General features: G+C 32.5%; 3 protein-coding genes and 2 non-coding genes across 10 annotated transcripts; 2 read left to right on the forward strand and 3 right to left on the reverse strand.

Annotated features, from left to right (window-relative positions):
- Nucleotides 1–2,105: 2,105 nt before the first annotated feature.
- Nucleotides 2,106–5,604, reverse strand: LOC103494590 (uncharacterized). Of its 2 annotated transcripts, none has more exons than XM_008455829.3 (2): nucleotides 4,614–5,604; nucleotides 2,106–2,840 (listed from the first exon to the last, which is right to left on the reverse strand). In XM_008455829.3, the coding sequence occupies exons 1-2, from the start codon at nucleotides 4,990–4,992 to the stop codon at nucleotides 2,824–2,826; spliced, it is 396 nt and encodes a 131-aa protein (XP_008454051.1). In that variant the 5' UTR covers nucleotides 4,993–5,604; the 3' UTR covers nucleotides 2,106–2,823. The 2 variants fall into 2 exon arrangements, with proteins under 2 accessions (XP_008454051.1, XP_008454049.1); XM_008455827.3 differs by having other exon boundaries at nucleotides 2,106–3,802; nucleotides 4,614–5,518.
- A 1,173-nt stretch (nucleotides 5,605–6,777) lies between these two features.
- Nucleotides 6,778–6,895, reverse strand: LOC127150416 (U5 spliceosomal RNA). The gene has a single exon (XR_007822720.1). It is a non-coding gene; the product is annotated as a U5 spliceosomal RNA (small nuclear RNA).
- Nucleotides 6,896–11,330: 4,435 nt separating this feature from the next.
- On the forward strand, nucleotides 11,331–15,936 carry LOC103494591 (uncharacterized). 5 transcript variants are annotated; one of them, XM_051087345.1, is made up of 4 exons: nucleotides 11,331–11,837; nucleotides 12,324–14,976; nucleotides 15,073–15,209; nucleotides 15,455–15,936. In XM_051087345.1, exon 2 carries the CDS (start codon nucleotides 12,500–12,502, stop codon nucleotides 14,855–14,857), a length of 2,358 nt encoding a protein of 785 aa, XP_050943302.1. In that variant the 5' UTR covers nucleotides 11,331–11,837; nucleotides 12,324–12,499; the 3' UTR covers nucleotides 14,858–14,976; nucleotides 15,073–15,209; nucleotides 15,455–15,936. The 5 variants fall into 5 exon arrangements, with proteins under 5 accessions (XP_050943302.1, XP_050943303.1, XP_008454053.2 ...); XM_051087346.1 differs by having other exon boundaries at nucleotides 15,073–15,199; XM_008455831.3 differs by having other exon boundaries at nucleotides 11,332–11,885; nucleotides 12,324–14,890.
- A 1,031-nt stretch (nucleotides 15,937–16,967) lies between these two features.
- Nucleotides 16,968–18,590, forward strand: LOC127150194 (uncharacterized). The gene is made up of 3 exons (XM_051087347.1): nucleotides 16,968–17,252; nucleotides 17,395–17,551; nucleotides 18,280–18,590. Exons 1-3 carry the CDS (start codon nucleotides 17,250–17,252, stop codon nucleotides 18,324–18,326), a joined length of 207 nt encoding a protein of 68 aa, XP_050943304.1. The 5' UTR covers nucleotides 16,968–17,249; the 3' UTR covers nucleotides 18,327–18,590.
- Nucleotides 18,591–21,076: 2,486 nt separating this feature from the next.
- Nucleotides 21,077–21,205, reverse strand: MIR169E (microRNA MIR169e). The gene has a single exon (NR_120734.1). It is a non-coding gene; the product is annotated as a microRNA MIR169e (primary transcript).
- Nucleotides 21,206–21,807: the final 602 nt, after the last annotated feature.

Raw genomic sequence — 21,807 nt, forward strand, 5'->3', positions numbered from 1 at the left:
TTTTATTTTTATTTAATTATTAGTCTATACTTATTATAATAGTGAGAAGCTTTTCCCAATGAGCACAAGCAATGATTTGTTATCCTTCGATTTCATCGAATACAAAAATCCAAACATTTTTATCATTTCGTATTGTAATGTCATTTGATATTGAAAAGGACGTAAACGTTTTTTGATTATTTTGACCATGTAGCCTACTTATTGATATGCAATTTTTTTAATGTTAGCTTCTTGGTTTTGTAGAGACTTTAATTCATTGCTTAATTCACTAGATCTCACGATTTTGTTTTCTTCGCACCTTCCTCATTTGGTATCTTCAAAGCTCTTTATTCTAACTCTATTGGGCATTTAGTAATCATATTCAAAAATTCTTTGCAAAATCTTCTTTCTAACCATCAACTTATGCCATTGAATTACAAAGTCGTACGTCAGTTTCTTACCCTTACGTAAATTTATGAGAATCAGTTTAGAATGACTAAAGAAAGAACGTTTTTCAACAGTCATTTTTATTAAATTCTTTCGATAAAAAAGACAATTGTTTAAAACAATCTTGAGTAGTTGTCAAACATTTCCATTCTTTTTCTACGTATTCTTTTTTTCCTTAGTTCAATTTTATCCTTAGATCTATAAAATATACATTATTCTTATACTTCAACTTTTGTTCATTTTAGTCCATATATGTACAAGTTATCTATTTTGGTCCTTATATATATATATATATATATATATAGGTGTTGGATCGTATCATCGCCCCTTACGAGTTGACTTTTGTCCAGTGTATTTCAAGTGCACTCATACTGATAAATGGAAAATTAATATCTACAAATGTAAAGATTAGTATATTCGACAGAACTATTTATCTAAACTCTACATTTTAATCAAGGACTAAATCTCCACATTTTTTAATACAACAATTTGTCATGGAAAGATTTCAACATCTATGTTTTAGTCAAGAATGTATCTAAAGTTGTATATAATTGTTTGATTTGTATTTTAATATTTATTTGAAAAGTTGATTTAAGAAAAAAAAAAATAAAATCATAGATGACATAAACGTTAAGATAAAACAATTAATAGCGTAGAGATACTGGCATTATAATTTTTATTTTTTAAAAGTATAGAGATTGAATTAACTAATTCCTAAGTCCTAATAGTCAAACCATCTATTTAAGCATAGACCAAGAAAACAAGACAAAAGCCTTAATTTAACACAAATTTTCAGATTAAAACTATCAAAACCACAAAATTCAAAATACTTGAAAATGTGAAGTTCATTTAAAAAACAACAATTCTTAATTTATTTTTTTAGTATATTTAAACATTTTTTTTAACCAATCACACAAATGAATAACAATGTTTAGTACATTACAATATATCACAGCTAAAGTTTCAAACATAGTATAAAAGTTTCATTATGTTATAGAAAAGCCACAAAATACAATTTAATATTATTAATAATTATAATATGCCTCATAGGTAATAATAATAATAGACATGTAAGGGTAATAAAAGGTACTAGTTTTTGTAATCCTTCTATAAATCTCCATCAAAATCAACAATTTATCTATATCTCAGTCAAAAAATTTCATAAAATTAAAACTACAATGTTCCTATGAACAACAAAAGACTAAAAGAAAAAAAAAACACAAATCAAGTGGATACTCACCAACTTTACTACTCATTTATACTCTACCATTTTTCAAACAATCCACCAATTACATATTATTGAAGACAGAATAGACTTTTAGTTCTTTGATGTTAAAGTTTATTTAGACTTTCACACCAAACCTGAATGACTAAAACTATTAATTAACGAATTATATATATATATATATATATATATATATATATATATATTAATAATCAAGTTGCTCTTAACTTTTACTTCAAGTTGCTTTTAACTTTTACTTTGAGACTAAGTATTAGGTCTAGTATATAAAAGATATCAAAGATAGTGGATTAATTTTGTAAATTTCATAAAGTATCTTGAGGAGAAGTCTTTTCAAATAAACCTTTTGTCAACTTCAATTAAGTAATATATTTTGACCTCAAGAGAGAGGACAAAAAAAGATTAATTATACTCATAACCCATCAAGAAAAAGATGAAAGCTGAAGCAGAATCAATTCTGAGACTAGTTGTCCATTTTACCACTATAATATACAAAATATACAAACCCAAACTATAGTTTAAGGAAACAGCTACAATAATATGATTTTACCCATTATAAGTAACTCTCTCATCTTCAAATGATAGAATGTTCACAACTCTATTTCTATTAAAGAAGAGAAACGTAACATCTCTTCTCTAAAGTTTTTTCATCTCAGGACCCAGACCGCTCTACGGCGAAAACAACACGAACCTTGAACCAAGCAGGGCAAGGCTCGAGATATTAGAGTATTCAGTAATGTTTTTGAAGAAGATATTGAGAAGGAAAAGACAATATGGGGGAGGGGAACATAGTTCTTGAATTCATATTTGAGAACCTAACAGCTAATTTTCTTCTATAATCAATACAGATTTACCTCAAAAGGTATGGATGATGGCCTAAGGGTAAGAGGAGGAAATGAAATGGAATTAAGTCCCCCACATCTTGCATTTCCTTATCATATTCTTAAACCTTCCAACATTTTGCTCCTTTCAAATTAACAGAAACAATATCAACAGGATCCAGTATGGTATGAAAATATAATATTAACAAACACTTCTTCCTCGTCGAGTTTAGAAGAAAGCCACCCAGCAAGGCAGCACCAAGGAAATAGAGCTGCCCACTGCCACGTAAACAACATTTTTTTTATTTCCATTTTCCATCATCATGTACCTCTTCACATTAGTTTCCAAGCTGCAGCCACAAAGTAGATGGGAAATTTGAGTTAAGAAATTCTAAATTCGTAGCAAACAAGAAATGAGAACGATGGATGAACTGGTTGCTGATTGAACAGCATTGTATGGATAGGAAAAAGGTAATCAAGGCTAGTCCTACATGACTCTACAAATGCTAAACTAATTAACAATTACGTTCGGAAATAAAGCATTGAATTAAAATTGAAGCTTTTACTTCAGGCAACACTTTCTAACAGACGGCTTTTTCAGAAAACAGCCATATCTGTTATTCTTTGACACCCAAGATTGCGCATGAAATTATTTAGAAGTAAACGAGTCCTTGGTTGAAGTCATTTATGTTTAAAACTTCTGAGTTTTCCATTTTCATTTGCAAGACATTTGAATGAAACTATGAAAAGCTACAAACAGCACACGAGGTCACAAACAAAGATGAAAAAATCGGTCTCCATTTTGGAGTAGGAACAAAATACATATCCCAAAATTCTGAATTATACACCAAAGAGGAGCTATCTTCATTTTTTCTTTTAGTATTGATGTTGACATTTCCTGAAGATTCTAGTATCTACATGTCCATGGATTTTGATACTACCATCTTCGGATCCCTTACAAGCCATTCTTCATAATGATCCAACCTTCATTTGAAGTTGCAAAGCATACAAAGCTCTAGCATATTAATGGATCCCCATGTGCAAGTTGTGGAGGGTGAATGAAAAAGAAAATTAACCCCAACAAAGCAATTAGAGTTGGGCATTCTCATTTCTCACAACGACCTTTTCGTTTTCGGATTTTCAAATGCTCAGCCAATGGCTTGACAAGTTTGGTGGGTCTAATAGTACATGATTGGGAAAGTTTGGGAAAAGCCTCCAAAGTTTTAGGTTCAAGTCCTAGTTTAAAGCCTACTTCTTTCTCAAAGTTAGTCCAATGGTGGGCCATGGCTTAGCAGAATAAGTGAGCGTGGTCCTGATAATGCAAGAAATGGGATCGTCAACATTAAGATTATCAGAAGAATTACATCATTGCTTGCCCTAGCAACCCATCAATAAAAAAAAAAAACTGAGTTTGATAAAGGTTAGAAGGAAATAAGTTCAATTCATGGAGACCACCTATCTTGGATTTAATATACTATTGACACCTAGATGTTGGCCCTGGCTCTTGTCAAAAAAGAAAAGAAAAAGATCATCAAAAGAAAAAAGTGTAAGATATTTCATCCACATCATGTTGCCGTGCACTACAATGCCATTGTGAAAGTGACACAATTTTGGAAAGATTAACCACGAGGACCATAACCTAGCTATCAAGAGAAATCAAAATCGGTGTCCTAAAAAGCAGACACTTTAGTCCCTACCAAATACTTGAGCACTACAACACTTCTACGACACGTATATGCATTCGTATTTCTGCTTCTTCGTCGGTTTCTATTCTGAAATTGTACAGTTTGAAACATAGATTGTTAGGAAGCCTTGCTTTATCTGTTTTATAAGACAAAATTTTCTTTCCCCAAACGATTAGTTCTTCAATCATATGAAAAACCAGGCTTGTTCTTCAGAAATTAAGACATAAAAGGCATCTCCATCATTGGTTCGAGAAAAAACAGAATTCTAACAGAAACATAGAGTTTGAATCTACTTTGCTTTAAACAGATTCAACACAACAATTGAAGAGAAATTTACTTCTAAGATTCAGAATTGATGATAAGACATTCAAACAAAACAAAATTGTATGAAAGCGAAATCGAGATTCAAATGAAAACCATCAAAACAGACCATCGTACCTGGAATATCCTTTCTAGGCGGAGCCGTGGCGTAGCAGATAATCGAGCGTCCAATCATGGAGAGACATGAAACCACCGCGGCGACATAGAAAAACATAACCAATCCAATAACCCAAGGCATCATCATGAAGCCGATGAAGAAGGTAACTGATCCACAGAGCATCAGAGCCAGAGAAATTCCTAAAAGTAGCGACGCAAACCCCGCCGGAGTTATCTGCGCTGGAATCGTCCGTCGCGACGATGATGCGGTTGACACCACCGGCGAGTGATCGGAAAACGGAATCGACGACGGAGGAGTTCGGAGAATGTTCATAACAAGAGAAGAAAGCTCGTAGAAAACACTCGATTCCCCCCCATCTCGCTGCTGTCGTTGCATCATAGTTCTTCGATCAAAAACGCAAAAACCTCTCAAGGAAAAGAAAGCCCAACAACGCTTTTGTTGAAAGAGTCGAGGGCAATGGATAAATCAAAGAAAAGGGGGGCTATGATTGGATTGGAAAGCCAGACTAAAACCCATCAACAACAAGAACAGCAAGTGGATAGATGTGATAACGAAAACTTTGTTTGTTTCTTGACGAAATCATTCAAGCCACAGCACATAAACACCAAACGGTGAAAACCCAAATGGAAGATTGAACTAAAAATACCCTTTTTGGTTGTAACCCAGAAAGTTCTTGTTCACTTTTAACTCGAATTTCTGTTTGGATAGCGAGAAAACAAAAAGGGAGCAAAAGGGGGAATCGGGATTGAGATAAATATGGGAGGAGGAGGAGGGTGTGAAATGAAAGGGAAGATTTGGTGGATTACACGTAATGTATACGAATTGGGAGCTGGGATCTTATCTTCAATGGATAACGATGGGTTTGCGATCGCGTAATGGCTTATTAGCATCTGGCGTGTTGTTACCAATCTTTGGAGTTTGGCGTTCTTTATGCGGCAATTTGGTGGAGCCTTTCTCTTTCTTCCTTAGGGTGTGACGATTTTCAATACAGGAATGATTGATTTTTTGAGCAAATTGTATACACATCATACCCTCTCTCCTCGTAACTACAACCATACCTTTAAATTTTAATCACATTTTAATTCAACAGAAATTAGACCCTCGAACTTTTATCATTAAGTAAGTATTGTATAAACAATTTCCATAATTGTACTTTCAATTTTAATTTTAAAAATTAGTCACTCTTGAGTGAGTCTAGTGGTAACTAACCCAATATTTTCATTTGAGATGTTCAGTAGATTTGAACTACTGATTAATAGTAATCGAACCTTCAAATTCATACAAGAGCTAATTTTTTTTATTGGTGAAGGTTTGATATTATCATTGCAATTACTATTATATTTTAAGTGGTTTTTCAGAATTTATCATAATTTTACTTTTGTTATTGATTCATGAAATATGATTATTTCAATTTGTGGAGATTCAAAACTATTAAGTATATATTGAAAAATAAATATATAAATAATTAGGTTAAGACAAAACATCTCTTTTAGTCAATTGCACCAACAAATATGTTAGGAGTTTTTAAAACAATATATGTTTATTTTAAAATTTAAACATAGATATTGAATTTAATTTATAATTAGTGAGATTTATTTATAGATTTATTTTTAGCATATATCCAAATAAACACAACAAGTACTTTTCTTTATAATCAGTGAGATTTATTTTAGCATTTATCCAACTAAATACAACAAGTACTTTTCCATCCAATTCAATAAAGAAAACTTCTTTTAACTCTTGAAACTTACAAAATAATAAAAAATTAAAATTATTTTATTTTAAATCTTTTTTGTCAATGTTTTTTTTTTTTTATCTATAACAATTTCTCTAAAAAATTGTCATAATCAGTCAAAACAAAAAAGCTTTGGCCAAATAATTATAATATAGCAACTAATTACGATGGTTTAGATTAGTATTTGATGATTTTTTTGTTTTGATTTTGAATTTGGTTTTTTATATTTACAAAAATTAACCAAAAAACCTAAAATTATTTAACATTTTCCTTCAATTTCATGAGAAGGAAATTACAATTGCAATAAAGAAATATACTATAATATAATTTACCTATCTGTTACATTTATTTACTTAATTTAATAATTCTATTTGAAGCCCAAAGGACTTTACGAACTAAATATTTCATTTCAAGTTTTGTAGGGACCGACCACCGGAGAGAGGTGGGGTCCTCCAAAAATAGGCGTATGCCGCTTGGTACGTCGAGCACACAGTATTCTTTAGTAAAAGGCGAAAGAATAGTTCGCTCTGTGCTCACCGCACGGCTCCGTGAATTTCTGAAGGCAATAGGTTGGAGGGATTTTGTATAGTGGCTAAGCGGTCCACTAAAATGTTTCCTTCCGATGTGGGAATTCCCCAACTCCATTTTCTCAATTTCCATTTCTTTCTTTTATTCTCTTCCAACTCCCCATAATATTTTTCCCCTCCAAAATTTTCTCGTGAGTTTTACACTAATTAATGACGTCTTTCGATTTTGAAAATAAATTATTCTTTTAAAAAAATTGTGTATTTTACCATTAAGAAAAGAAAAGTTTAGATAAAAATAATTTCTGTTAAAAGACCATTTATTTCTCGAATTAATCCAGATATACGATTGGTATTAACAAATCAAGCAATTAGATTTCATATTGTAGGCAAAGAATTTTTGTCCAATGGCTGAAAGTATCGTTTAAAGTTCACTTCAAACACCACACCAGTTGCTCGTATCATAAACGATGGCATGTGATTCAATTAGATGGGATGAATAGAGTTTCCTCATGTAAACCAACAATTAATGATGTCTATAATATAACTCATTTGCAAACGATGATTTTGATAGAATTTAATAGACGGAAGTAAAAGGTCTCAAACTGAATAAGTTTGTAATTGATGTTCATAAGACGTGACTTCGACTGTATTTCTTTGTTAGATATAGAACAAGCGTATTTCTTTATTAGTTATAGAACAAGTACTCCAGTTAAAAGTCAATACAAATTCAATTGAGTTTAACTTCTACTCCTTCTAAAATTGAGTTTGAAAAATGTTCACCGAGAAGTATTATATTAGGAGTTGTTTAAAAAAGTATTTAATAATGGAAAAAGTTTATATCTCTGGTTGAAAATTGACAAAAATGTATTTCAAATTACAAACGAATAATTTACAAATATTTATGAAATATAACATCTCTATGTATATAAAACAAAAATGAATTTAATTATTTTAAAATCACTCTCATTCATAATTATAGATAATGTAAGATCACGTTTCTATTTTTTGTCACATTGTATTTTTTGCTTCCGCTTTTTATAAACTGAGAAATATTAAAAGTAAATCCTCTTCCAGAGACCACCCTCCTATTTTTAAATAAAAATTCCGTTTTCACAGGCCATTTACATTGGTGAAATTTGATGAACTTGAAAGAAAAAGAGAAGTGTTTGAATAAGTTATGAGGTATTTAGTCAGGAGTTATGAAAATGGAGTTGCTAACTCCACTCCTTTGTTCGACTCAAGAGTTTTTGAATCCAAACTAAAAACACATCAAGTTCGTGTCGTATTAAAGATAAGCAAATCTACAAAGATAAAAAAGTAGAATAGACAAGGAAAAGAAGTGGAGACCTATCAAGTCCATGAAATGATGTGCAGTTCCTAAAACTTATTATAAAGTTTTAAGTCATAAAGCTCTTAATGAGGCTATCAGTAAGTGTTCTATCATTAACGTTGATGCTCTTTTACTGGAATAATTGGATGAAAAACTAGACTTTCTTGATCTTTTTAAATTTGGAAAGCATGTCTACTACTATGGTTCATCGTTGTAATCTGGTAACATATCATTTTGAATCGTCCTATGAAAAAGTTAAACCACATCTTCTAATTTATTACCTTTTGTAGAAACCACATATGGGAGTGTTATAAGTAATTAATTTGGGGTACAACCATTTTCTTCTATCGTTTCAAACAAGATATTTACCTTAACTTTGTCCTTCTATCGAACACCCATGAATTATAATGGATCAGGTCACAACATCTGGTTGAACCTCTTCCCATGATAGTTTTTTGAAAAGTTGTCAAATAGTTTCAAGTTTACATGTCTTACATAGGTCATCAATTAGATGATTAAAGATTTAATGTTCAATTTCAAATGGCATGATGTTTGCTTGTTATAAAGTTATATTGCTTCGAATAAACAATACACAACTCATCTAATAAAGTATCGTACATACATAATACATAAGATTAATTTAAAGGACCATATTACTTTTTGGTATCATCAACCTTGTCTGCTTGAAAAAAGCCTTCTTAACAAGTTACCGTATGTTATCACCAATTTTTCCATTTAAAGCATTTAAGTGTAAGGTACCGTTGCTTCTTTCACCTACCAAGTTTTGAAATAACATTGTAACTAATCACGTCAAGTTTACATTCCTTACTTGGGATACTAATGAACAATTTCCTCGCACTAATTAGGTCACTAATGAAAACAAAATCCTTCGATTAGTGAATTATAAATAACCAAATCAATAACGTTACCTCTTTGAATCAATATCTTTAACAAACTTCTTACCCTTGGTAACTTTTCTTGTCTTGCAAATTATATCAATCACCATGTGAAAATGTGATTGCAACCGGTTGAAACATCTCATCGAACATTGATTAACCTTATGCTTTCCAACATAGCAAAATCGATGGATAGACACTTTTAGTCATAGTTTATTAATTAATTTAAACAAATTATAAAGTTTTTTTTAATTATTTTAAATTAATAATTAACAAGCATTAAGACTAAAAACTAAATTGAGTATTTAATAAAAAAAATAAAGATTAAGAGTGTAAACCTTGAAACTTATCGACCAAATTATAACAAATATCAAAACTAAAAAAAAAAATTATAATATGCTAAAATATAAGGAGTAAATGAAAATCATACTCATGATTTAAGCATCCACGATGAAACTTAGAAATCAAATAGAAATTTTATCCAAAATTTAAGGACCAAATATATATATTTTTTAGCCGATTTCATAAACATTTTATTTAAATAAAACACGAAAGTTTACAAAAGGAGATAATGGTACAAAAGATTTCGATCTCTAAGACTCAGATTGGTTTTTGTCTCATTTTTTAAAATTTAAGAATTTTGTCATTTTGCCTACGTCAACATCTGCCGAAATTATAAAATTATCTTTCATCCCTCTTCCTTTATGGGGTTGAATTGCATAGGGTGTTTCTCTTCACGAGCTTTTCATTTCTCTACGTCTAACATGCATGTTTAGAGCGAGATGGAGGACAAAAAACCAATATGTACGAGAGAGAGAAAAGTGAGAGCGAGAACCCAACCTTTTCCCTCTAATTTTTGGCTAATATTGTTAGGTTGAATTTTACCTACAACGTACTCTATATAAAACCTCGTTTACTAATACTTAATAAGAACTACTACAACCATAACTAGTTTCTATCAATGTATCAATGGTAATGGACCTTAATCAAAGATTGAGTTAATGATGAATCAACATATAGGTTCATATTTCACTAGCTTATTTAAGACTAGATCACGTGTTTACGAGTTGGATTGAATTGAAAGACATTTTAGACCCAATGCAATTGTAATGATTGTAAATTTCATCAACTCAACTCTTATTAAAAAACGAATCCATCCCAATACGAAACTCTGGATTGGGTTAGATTGAGTTAGATAAGTTGTTTATTTAATTTGTGTTCTAAAAGGAAGTAAAATGTTTATAAGTAAAGTTTTGATTTAATTATTTTTATATATTAAATTGAGATTAACTATTCAAATTTAATTAATATAATAAACAAATTTCTTTGCAAGGAGATTTTGGTAAATTAAACAAAACTAAAATAAGTATATTGGGATATAACCGTAACCCAAGTAAAGAAGTATACACTTTAATATTAATTATAAATTCGAGTTAGTTTGGGTAGTTTTAGGTGAATCTATGAAATTCATTTATTCGAACCAAATCCAAACCGTTCAGATCTATCTTTTTGGATTGAACTAAATCCAAACGGCTCGGATCCATCTTTTTGGATTATCCAACTTTATGAACACATCTATTTAAGACTAATCAATCACAACAGCATGCCACATTAAAGTCAAGATAATTACCTAACAATAACAACAAAATGAAATTATTGTAAATGACCAAATAATTGAAAATAATAACAAAATATAACAAAATATCAAATTCTATCAAATTTTAATTCAATGCTCTTACGGATATTAAATTGAAATTTTACTATATTTTGTAAAATTTTGGTATATCATACTATATTTGAAAACGTTTCAAAACTAAACTTACCATCCAAACATTATAAATACAATTTATTTTGTAAAATTTTTCTTCCACTTATATATATAAATAAATAAAAACTATTTTCAAATATAACAAAATAAACTAAAATATTTAATAAATATTAAATATCATAAATAGAACACTCTCTTTGTCTATCTATCATCGTAAATAATGTAAAATTGTAAAAAATAGAACATTTAATATAATATTTTCGCTTTATAGAAAAATTAAGGGTGTAAAGAAATTTGTCAATTCTTTCTATTTTTTAAAAAACCTTATTAACAACGATAAAATTTTGATATATTTATAAATATTTTAATAATTTTTACCATTTAAAATAATTTTTCTTGTATATATAAATTCTCCAAAAAAAAAAAAAAAAAAGAGAGAGAAAAAAGAAGAAGAAGAAGAAGAAAAAAGAAAAAGAAAAATCTCTTCTCTCAAACCACGCCCAAAAATATCACTAAAAAACGATACATAGTCGATTCATACAGTCCAGGCGTAATCCCCCATCAAAGCACCTTCCAAGAACACCATTTTTTGGCCCACCCAAATCCTCCATGCACTACTATTTCTCTCCCCTCCATCAAATTCCTCATCAACTTCGATCATACAAACGCTACTCTCATCGAATCGACAATCGACTTTCCCTTCTCTTCACTTGAGACCAATTTCTCTTCAACAATCCTGCTACAGTTTTTCTTGACTTTGATCCGCGGCAGAAGCTAGAGGGATCCTCGATTGCTTCGAACTACTCTAGAAGCATTCGATTCGTTTGAAGGTTTTGTTGAGGAGTATTTTCTTCGTTTCAGGTTTCGGTGAAGGAAGGAGTATACGTTGTGCCGGTATTTGTGTAGGGACTGATTCTGTTCATGGCTACTGTATTTGGAATTCAACTGCTGAGCGTCCATAGTGAGGGTACTGCCTGTTAAACTTGATTTGGGTTTTGATTAATATTAATGCTATGTGAGTATTTTTTTTTTTTTTTTTTGTGTGTGTTTTTGTTTTGCATTATGGTGTTTTTAGGTTGTTTTTATTTGTTTGGTAATTTGGGGCTCTTTTATCGGTGTTAGAATGGAATTGCCTTTTTTATTGAAGGGTACTCTTGTGTGAGTGTGTTTTGGTGGTTAGGTTATGCTTTGTTGCTTTCTTGTTGAGGATTTACGATTTTAAGGAAAAAGGATAATGTGATTATCTGTGTTAAGAGATAGGAACATGTAGCGATTTTTCTTCTTGTTTCCTTGGGGGGTTTTGGTTTTGTTGTCCCCCACCACCTCCTCAATGATTTTATCATACATTCTTTTGCTTTTAAGTTATGCAATTTGATGTGTGTGGTCAGTAGACAATGTTTTTGTAGTTTATATATTGAACCAAAGGTTGAAGATAATGTTTGTTCTGTGGCAGTTTGGTTCAACATTGATGTTCAATGGCAATGTTAAGGAGTACTTTTCCTTTTGAAGTATGAGGAAACGCTTAGTCAGCAAAACAAATAGGTGGTTGCTGAAGGTTCTATAGTCAACAAAAAGCCCTGCTGTTTTAATAAGAAAGAAAAGCAGGCAAGTGTAGACCAAAAATAAAGAATGGATTGTAATAAAGATGAGGCTGCAAGGGCTAAAGCAAAAGCTGAGGAGAAATTTACTGCAAAGGACATAGCAGGGGCTAAAAAATTTGCTTTGAAGGCACAAAATTTATACCCAGGGCTTGAGGGTATCTCTCAAATGTTAGCCACACTTGATGTCTATATTTCTGCAGAAAACAAAATAAATGGAGAAGTAGATTGGTATGCAATACTTGGTGTGAATCCACGAGCTGATGAGGAAACGGTCAGGAAAAACTACAGGAAGCTAGCTCTTATTCTTCACCCTGATAAAAACAAGTCTATAGGAGCTGATGGGGCTTTTAAGCTTATTTCTCAGGCTTGGAGTTTGTTGTCTGATAAATCAAGAAGAATAGTATATGACCAGAAGAGGAATGGTAGCGTTAACAAAACTATTTCAGCTTCAAGGGGAAGTTCATCTTCGGCATCTGGGAGAAATGGTTTTTACAATTTCACGAAAAGTGCTACTACTTCAAATATGAAGAGACAGAAAAGTGCATTGCGATCAGATCATTCTTCTGCTTCATCTCAGAAACCAAGACCAACCTTTTGGACTGTTTGCCATCGGTGCAAGATGCAGTATGAGTATCTCAGAGTCTATCTGCATCATAATCTTGTTTGCCCCAACTGTCATGAGCCATTTTTTGCTATTGAAACGCCCCCACCCCCTGCGAATGGTGTGAAGTCGAATGGATGGGATTTTACGCAGCCAAGTTATCAAACTGGCAGTAAAAATGCATATAGTCAAGGGAGGAGTAATATTGCCTCATCATCAAATCAGTCCACACATAGTCAAAACAACTTTCAATGGGGTCCTTTCTCAAGAACGGGTGGTGCTTCATCTGCTGCTCAAGCTGCAACTGTAGTTCAGCAGGCATATGAGAAAGTGAAAAGACAACGTGAGGAGGCACAAGCTGCCAAAAGAGAGGAACGAAGAAAGCATCAGACGGCTAGGAAAGCCCCTGGTGCTTCATCTACAGGGCACTCTGGTTCTGCAAAGAGAAGAAGAGGTATAGATGACATTTCTTCTGGCTCCCATGCAAGAGATATGACCAATCAGTCGAAAACTGGCCTGGAAAGGACTAGGTTGGGCAATCTGTCTGGCTATACACAGGGCAATCTAAATAGAAATACCAAGCTTCAGAGCTCTCAGGATGCTTCTCTTAGTGAATTTCGGAATTTATTAATCAAGAAGGCCAAGGTGGAAATAAGGAAAATGTTACGTGAATTGAATTCCCCAACTTCAACCACTGGTGCAGTCAAAGAGGGAAATGGGAACGAGCAGGTAACTGGGAAGAGAGAGGCAACTCCAGTGAGTGATAAAAAAGATAATAAAGATATATCAATCGAACTTCTGAATTTAAAGAGGGAATCACAGTCAGTGATTGGTTTTCCTAGCAATTCATGTTCCCGTGAAGCAGGAACGATGTTAATAGATGTCCCTGATCCGGATTTTCACAATTTTGATAGAGACTGTACAGAAAGCTCTTTTGGAGAAAATCAGGTCTGGGCTGCTTATGACGATGATGATGGCATGCCTCGACGTTATGCCTGGATTCAAAGTGTAGTATCTTTGAACCCTTTTAAAATGAAGATTCGTTGGCTAAATTCAATAACTGATAATGAGTTGGGTTCACTGAGTTGGGTTAGCTGCGGTTTTCCAAAAACATGTGGGGGTTTTAGAACTGGGAGGTGTGAGCTCTATAGCTCCCTTAATTCTTTTTCGCACAAGGTCAGGTGGTCAAAAGGCACTTATGGAGACATTTGCATATATCCCAGAAAGGGAGATGTATGGGCTCTTTATAGGAATTGGTCCCCTGAATGGAATGAACTGACATCAAATGAGGTAATACACAAGTATGACATGGTAGAAGTTCTTGAGGATTATAACAAAGAAGTAGGTGTTATTGTTACTCCCCTTGTCAAGGTGGCCGGTTTCAAGGCTGTATTTCATCAGCATATGGATCCAAACCAAGTCAGAAGGATCCCTAAAGATGAGATATTTCGGTTTTCTCATCTTGTACCTTCACGTTTGCTCACAGGTAAAGAAGCCCCAAATGCTCCCAGAGGTTGCAGGGAACTGGACCCTGCAGCCACTCCAGTTGATCTTCTTCACATTATAGAAACTCCAAAGGAAGAAATCATAGAGATTGAGGATTTTAAACCACAAAGTTCTGTGATTGAGATCTTAGATGTTAGTGACGAAAAAATGGAAAAGAAACCAACGGATGCAAGAAAAGAGGATATTGTGAAGCCTGCAGCGATAGAAGTTGCGGAAGATGTCCTAGAACTTAAACTAGTCAGGAAAACGGTGCACACTAATGAAATGCAAGTTTCTTGAACATGGATTATTTATTCGTCATCGGCATGAATGGTAAATTTTGTGGAAGCTTACTGGAAATAGTTGATATCTTTAGCATTCTGACTTTCTTTTTTCCTCTTCAAGGATTTCTTAGATGGGTCCGTACTTGTAAATCATTCCGTTTGTTGTTACTATGCCTTTGGACTTTTAGATCCTTTTAGAAGGTTAATTTATACCCTTTTATGTTACTGTAGCCGCTCGTGGAAGCTCCCTCGTGTATATTTCATGCTAAAACAGAACTCCATTCCTTGGATTTGCACGTTCTGTATATATTCCCTCCCATAGCTGTTTTACAGAGCCGTCAGTTTGTGACCTACTCAAGTAAGCATGAGTAAGTAATTACTTTCCAAATCTCTTTTTCTTTCTGCTGAATGTAATCGTGCATAGTATTCCCAATTCTTTATCACTTCTCACTTCTCACCTCTCACATGATAGCTTTTATATATTTGTCTTTAGAATCATGTTGTTGAGCTGATTGTATTGTATACAATATAACTGATTACAGTTCGTACTCTAAAACCCCAAAGTGGCTTTTTTGCTGCTTTCTTTTGACTTTGGTTCCTGTTTCATATAAAGATACTGAAGAGGGTGCATTTTTGAACGTGTCGGACGCTTCATTTTGATGCATACAAGAGAAGGGGCCGTAACGAGAATCAGGTGTTTTTTTCTGGATGTCTTGGGTTCTCTCTTTTGTACTTGGCCACTCCATTCTAACACGTAAGTTTGGTCTGCATTAGTCTTTAGAGGGTTCCTTCACTTAGACTGAATATCGCAGAATATTGCTTTTGGGGATGGATTAAAAGTTTGTTGCATGTAATGGGGTTTAATCAATCCATGAATTCATTATAATTCATGAGTTGTCTTGAAACTATCAAGTCTATAGAAACCATCTTTTCCATATTGGTCATGGTGATAAGTTTGTAATGATACAAAATCATTTTAAATTTTGGGGAATTTTGTTGTACAGCAACGGATATGAGCTGGTAAAAAATTGATATATTTGCGATTTTGACTAGGATGTATTTACCAGAAGGAAGTGAATAGTTTTCTTTCTATTATACTTCCCAAGGCATGTGTTCGATTTAGACTATTTCTCACCAAACATCGATTGAAAAGTCGTGTCTTAGGAATGAAAGGGCAAAGTATTCATTTACGAAAAATGGAGGGACAAGAAGGAAATGAAAAAATTCTCCAACTTTCATTATTTTAATATACATTTTATTAGAAAGGAATAGGGGGGATAAGAGCAAAAATGACCAAAATTTATATAGTAGTTTCAATTGTTAGATTTATTTACGACAAACATGAGGTTGAATATTGAATTTCTATCTTCAATACATAAGTCGTGTTAGGTTTATTTGGGTCGTAGATGTTTTATTCTAGATAAATTATTCACACAAAATTTTAATGGTGATCATTCTATGCCCACCCAAACCCTTCCATCTTAAAATTTATGAACTTTTGTTTGCATTTTGCTTAATTCTAAAATTTTCATTTGATGCTCATTTTAGGAGACTTCTCACTAATTAGTTTCTTTCGTTTCATTTTCTTTATCTCCTTTTTGAATTTCTTCTGCACAAATCTTTTTAATTTCTTTCATTTCCACATACTTTTCCATTTTATGAATAAATACCAAGTACATACTTAGGTTAAAGATAATTATCTTAAAAAGTAATTAATACAACATTTTTCAAACACAAATTCAAATAGAAATATTTACAAATATAATAAAATATAGTTAATAATAAATATTAATAGACACTAATAAATTAAGACATAGAAAAATTTCACGGTTATATATAATCTATAAAATTGCATTATATTTGTAAATAATTTTCAACATTTGGTATTTTTTAAAAAACAGAAAAAGAAACAAACAAACTATAAAAAAATTCCTATAAGACAAATTCAATTTTTCGAGGTAAGTAAATATTTCGTTAATTTTTTTATTTTTGAAAATTTTCAAAAACAATTTTCGGTTAATATTTAACGCCAACTTTCCATTTAAAACAATTTCGTTAATTAGAAATATTTTATTTTATTTCTTTTAAAAAGAAAAACTAATAGCGTTGCTGCCCTGGACGGGCAGAAACTGACCGAGTTGCCATTATCCGTCTTCCCAAGGTTTGACGCGGAAACGACACCCAGTCAACGTGGCATCTAAATAACCAATAACCATCCGCCACGTACACAAACTACGTGTTAACCGCTACACGTTTTAACTACAATGTATTGTTTCCGAAAACAGCCACGAAACAAAAAATCCTGTTTGTTCCTTGATAAATCTCAAGAATTCTTGGTAATCTGAAGAATTCGTCTCCATTTTTCTGATCCAAATCTCATTTGCGCCTCCCGGATCATCCTCTCAAAAATGGTATTTTCCTTTCCCTCCCTTCTTTGAGTTAATTCTTCGTCCTTACCCTTGATTTTTTCCTCTCTAGGGTTTTCTATTTGAGCTATGATCGATGCTGATTTCGATTTGTGTGGGTTTATGATTTGATTGATGGGTTTTGTAGACGACATCGCGGCGTCTTGCGGATCGGAAGGTGGAGAGGTTTGAGAAGAACATTTTGAAGAGAGGGGCTGTGCCTGAGACTGCTACTAAGAAGGGAAAAGATTACCCTGTTGGCCCTATTCTTCTTGGATTCTTCGTTTTTGTCGTCATTGGATCATGTGAGTTTTACATTCTGGAATGCTTATATTTTGGCATATTGTGGATTTTTATTTTGCGGTTACGTTAATTTATCTAATAGGAACGTGATATCTAGCCCTTCTTTGTAAATTCTCATGAAGACCCAAACCCAAAGTTCGAGAATTTATGTACATATATATATGCTATATATTTAATTGTATTTGTAACCTTTGTTTCTTATGATGGGTAGAAAGAATTCATCCATTTTTGTTGAAGGGAGTGCGGCACACGGTCTAAAATTGTTCAGGATTCGATTTTGCGATAATTTTCTGGCTCAACAGATGGCTCAGGAACAATTTGCATTTAAAATTTCTAAGAAGCACAAATGCTTTAGTTTTCTAGACTGGTTTTAGACACTTATTGGTGCAATAAATATGTTAAACATGCGTAGAACAGTTGTTGTTGAAAGACATAGATGTCAATAATGGTAACTTTGAGAGTGAAATAGATGAAGCTAAGTTTTCTAAGTATACAATTGCATCAACACATTTAATTTGATTTTTCTTTTGTCTTTTGGTATAAAATAATATATATTTAAAACATTAAACGTGACCTTGCTGTGTCTGTGTTGTGTAGTATCTATGTCTCAGCTGTATACTTCGTAGTAAAATCTTGAACGATTGTTGATGAGGTTCATTTTGATAAATGAAGTGGTTTTTGGTTGTGTATCTGTGGGCTGATCTTGTGTTCCATTGTTGGAATTGTGCAGCTCTGTTTCAGATAATCAGGACGGCAACAGGTGGAGGAATGGGATGAGAGCCATCTTCAATTCTGATGAGAGGGGTAGCAGGCAGGACATGAGGTTAAAACTTATTGAGTTAATTTGTTTGTACTATCTGTTCTCTGCCTATTTGTCCTATCCTCTAGGAGAAGTTTAGAAAGTAAAGAGTAAGTAAGACCATTTATGGTCATCCTGTGAATTACTCTTATTAAAAAAAAAGTAATTTAAATAACAGTGCACATGCCTAAGTGCTATGCTATATGCTATATCCTATATCTAATCGTTTTGTTCATTGTTCATGTCACGATCTCTCAACTCTTTAGGTGCACTTCCTTTTACATGTGAGTTTGGAAACAAAATGCTTTCACTTTTGTAACCCTCTTTCAAGCACTTATTACCTGTCTCATTCCAAGCCCAACCCAAAGAATTTCATAGGAAAATTGCCATAAATACCATGCATTTGTAGAGCTTTCAATTATAAACCAAACCAATGAGAAAAACAATTCTCCTCTTATTCATGCCTACTCTAGGCCCCATGTTTTACTTGAGATACATTGTTGGCCCAGTGGTCCTAGTGATTATTAAAGGACTATGGTTCAATACAAAACGTAGAGGCAATGGTGGCCAGCCTCTTAGAGGTTTATGAATTTTCATGGCACCAAAATATTATAGGTTCATGGACAAGAGGTGTCACAAGCTGCCATTTTATTATATCTTGTGGGTTTAGTGGTTGGAAAGACCGTAACGAGCTGTAAAGAATTTTACCTTTTAAGTTTATGCATGCATAAGGTAACGACCATTTTAGTAGTCTTAGAAAAGTTAGGTCGGTCTCATTGATAGAAATTTAGAGCTTCGGATCTTCGCACTAGGAAGGGACCTAGATTTTCCTATCCCTGCCCCTTTCCCATTCAGTGTCAGTATAATTTTCATTTAAATAAAACGTTATAAAAATTTTCTAACATAAAACAATAGTATTTGTTGCAAATATATAATTAAAATGTTAAGTTTTCATAATGTTTTTCTAACTTGAATATTACAACATTGAGTTTATGTGTTAGAGTGTTTATTTTAGAGCTATTTATGTATGAATAATTAAATGGGTATCCACTTAGTTCACAACTCCCTCCAGATTCCTGGTGTAATTGAAGATTATCTCTCTCGTTTGAGAAAGAATAAATGAAAAACAAAATCACCTTTAGGTTCCAACATGGATCGAATTTTGATCATATACACTTCTTTTTAACCGTTCATATGATTTGCTGTTCGTGCTTCAAACAGATTACTTCTCCTTCTCTTTCGAAGGAATTGATTGAAACTCCATTGCCCAAAGTCAAAACATTTTATAGTCCATGCACTTGAAGTACAAATTTCTTTACAAGTTATTATTGAACTACTCTTTTCTTACAAACTCTAATTGTTTAATTGTTTTTATCATTGATTTATACATTTATATATATAAACCATATTTTTCTCCTCCCTTCTTTCCCATGTTTCTAATTGACTCCACCTTGTTGGTCACTGCTGAAGACTAACTTTGGCAAGAATCATCAATGGTAACGTGTTTCGGTGAAAACCTCCATTTAATTTTGGCAAATTTTCGGCAGCAACGATCGATGGATGATTATTACCTTCAACGTCCAAACTCTAACAACCATTTTCTATGAATACTACTTCTAGCGGCCAACTCCGACTAATTTTGATCCTCGATTTCATCAATATTCTTAAACAACCAACTCTAACAATCATTTTAGCCAATCATATGCTAAAGGAACTTGGTTAGCAAAAGCATTCATAAGTGCAAAATTGAGATTATTATTTCAAGTGCTTAATAATTGTCTATCTTATATATCAACATACCATAGCCAATCCAAACAAACTTGCATATCAAAACATTTTGAGAAACTGTTACCAAATATTTCAATGCATAAGCCTGTTTAATGACGGAAGCGATTGCATCTTTTGAGGCTCACCATTTCTTGGTGGAATGGATCTTCTCGATATGAATATTTTTATGATGATATGATATTGTCTTCCAAAAGGTTTTGTCTCCTTCAAAAAGCTTTTGTTTTCTCTTGATTATGAGTATAAAAAAAAATATGATGATTCGAAAAATTCATTAAATCCAACCCAACACATATTATTTGAATTGAGTTATTAACTCAGTTATTAACTCATCCGGGCTGAGTTGGGTTAAATTAAATTTAAATTTAATGGATTTGTCTCGAACCTAACCCAAAATTCAATTTTAAAAAGTATATCTATACATATTTATTCTAATTTTTTAATATTATGATTGTATTAGATAATTTATTCTCCAAATATTCTTTAAAAAAATTTATATCATTTTTGGAAGTAAATTTTTTATAAATATAAACCGAAATTATATTTATCTTAATTCAATATATAAAAATAATTAAATAAAATTTTACATATTATTTTATTTATTTTAAAACGATAGATAGCTAAACCATATCCTAATCAACCCAACCCAAATGTCTTGTTGGGTTCTTGGTTCTAACAATCACATCACTTATATTAATCTCAAAATTTTCTAAGAAAGAAAGAATCAAATTATAGCATACACAACCATACATAACTATACTAACATATAAATGTGTTCGTGACTGAATGATTTATAATTCAAATATTCTGCACCTTTAAACCAAGGATTCAAATTAGATGGGTATACATACCTTTGGAAAATTTGGTACAAATGTTCCCCAGGAGAAGGCTTAATATAATGGTGGAATGGAGGAAAAAAAAGGTGGAACATGAGAGATAAGAGGGTTTGATATTAGCCAAGGAGACTGCCTACAAAAACCAATCGACAACAGTTTCCTCGACCCCTCTCTCTTTCTTTCTCTTTGTATTATTAGTTATATGCAGGCAAGTCATCCTTGGCTACAACATTACCCTCTACATTCTCATGCACCACCATTCTTTCTCATAAAACAATGAAAAACACATTGCGTTAAAGTGAAATGTGTTAACGCTTAAGAGATTTGTATTCATAAAAACACATCTTTCTGTACCAAAACTGATAGAGAATGAAGTGAGTTTTATAGGGGAAGTTGAGGGTATGGGATGAGGGATATGATTGGGTTTTTGGAATATATTCTTACTCTGCCCATGCAGAAGAGAGAGGATAGATACTCATTTTCAAAAATGCCCATTTTACTTTTTGTGGTATGATAAAACGAATAGTGGAATTCCACACTTGTCATTCTCCCATTACTACTTACCTTTTCCCAGTAAGACTTTACCACTTTGGCCTTTTTGCTGTTGTGGACCTACTCAGCTTGCTCATTACTTGGTGCAAATTTTGTACTATATAAGATCATCTTTTTTTTTTTTTTTTTTGTGAAATGTGAGGAGTTGTGTATATATGATTGAAAGGATTTGTAACTAAAAGTAGAAACCAATCTATGTGGATTGCTACTTTGCTTCAACTAGTGTATGCATGCTATTCTAGAGTTCAGTGCATCCGATGTGTGAGTATTTGGCTGAGACAAGTTA

Source organism: Cucumis melo, chromosome 7, assembly GCF_025177605.1.
Source record: "Cucumis melo cultivar AY chromosome 7, USDA_Cmelo_AY_1.0, whole genome shotgun sequence".
Classification (NCBI taxonomy): domain Eukaryota; kingdom Viridiplantae; phylum Streptophyta; class Magnoliopsida; order Cucurbitales; family Cucurbitaceae; genus Cucumis; species Cucumis melo.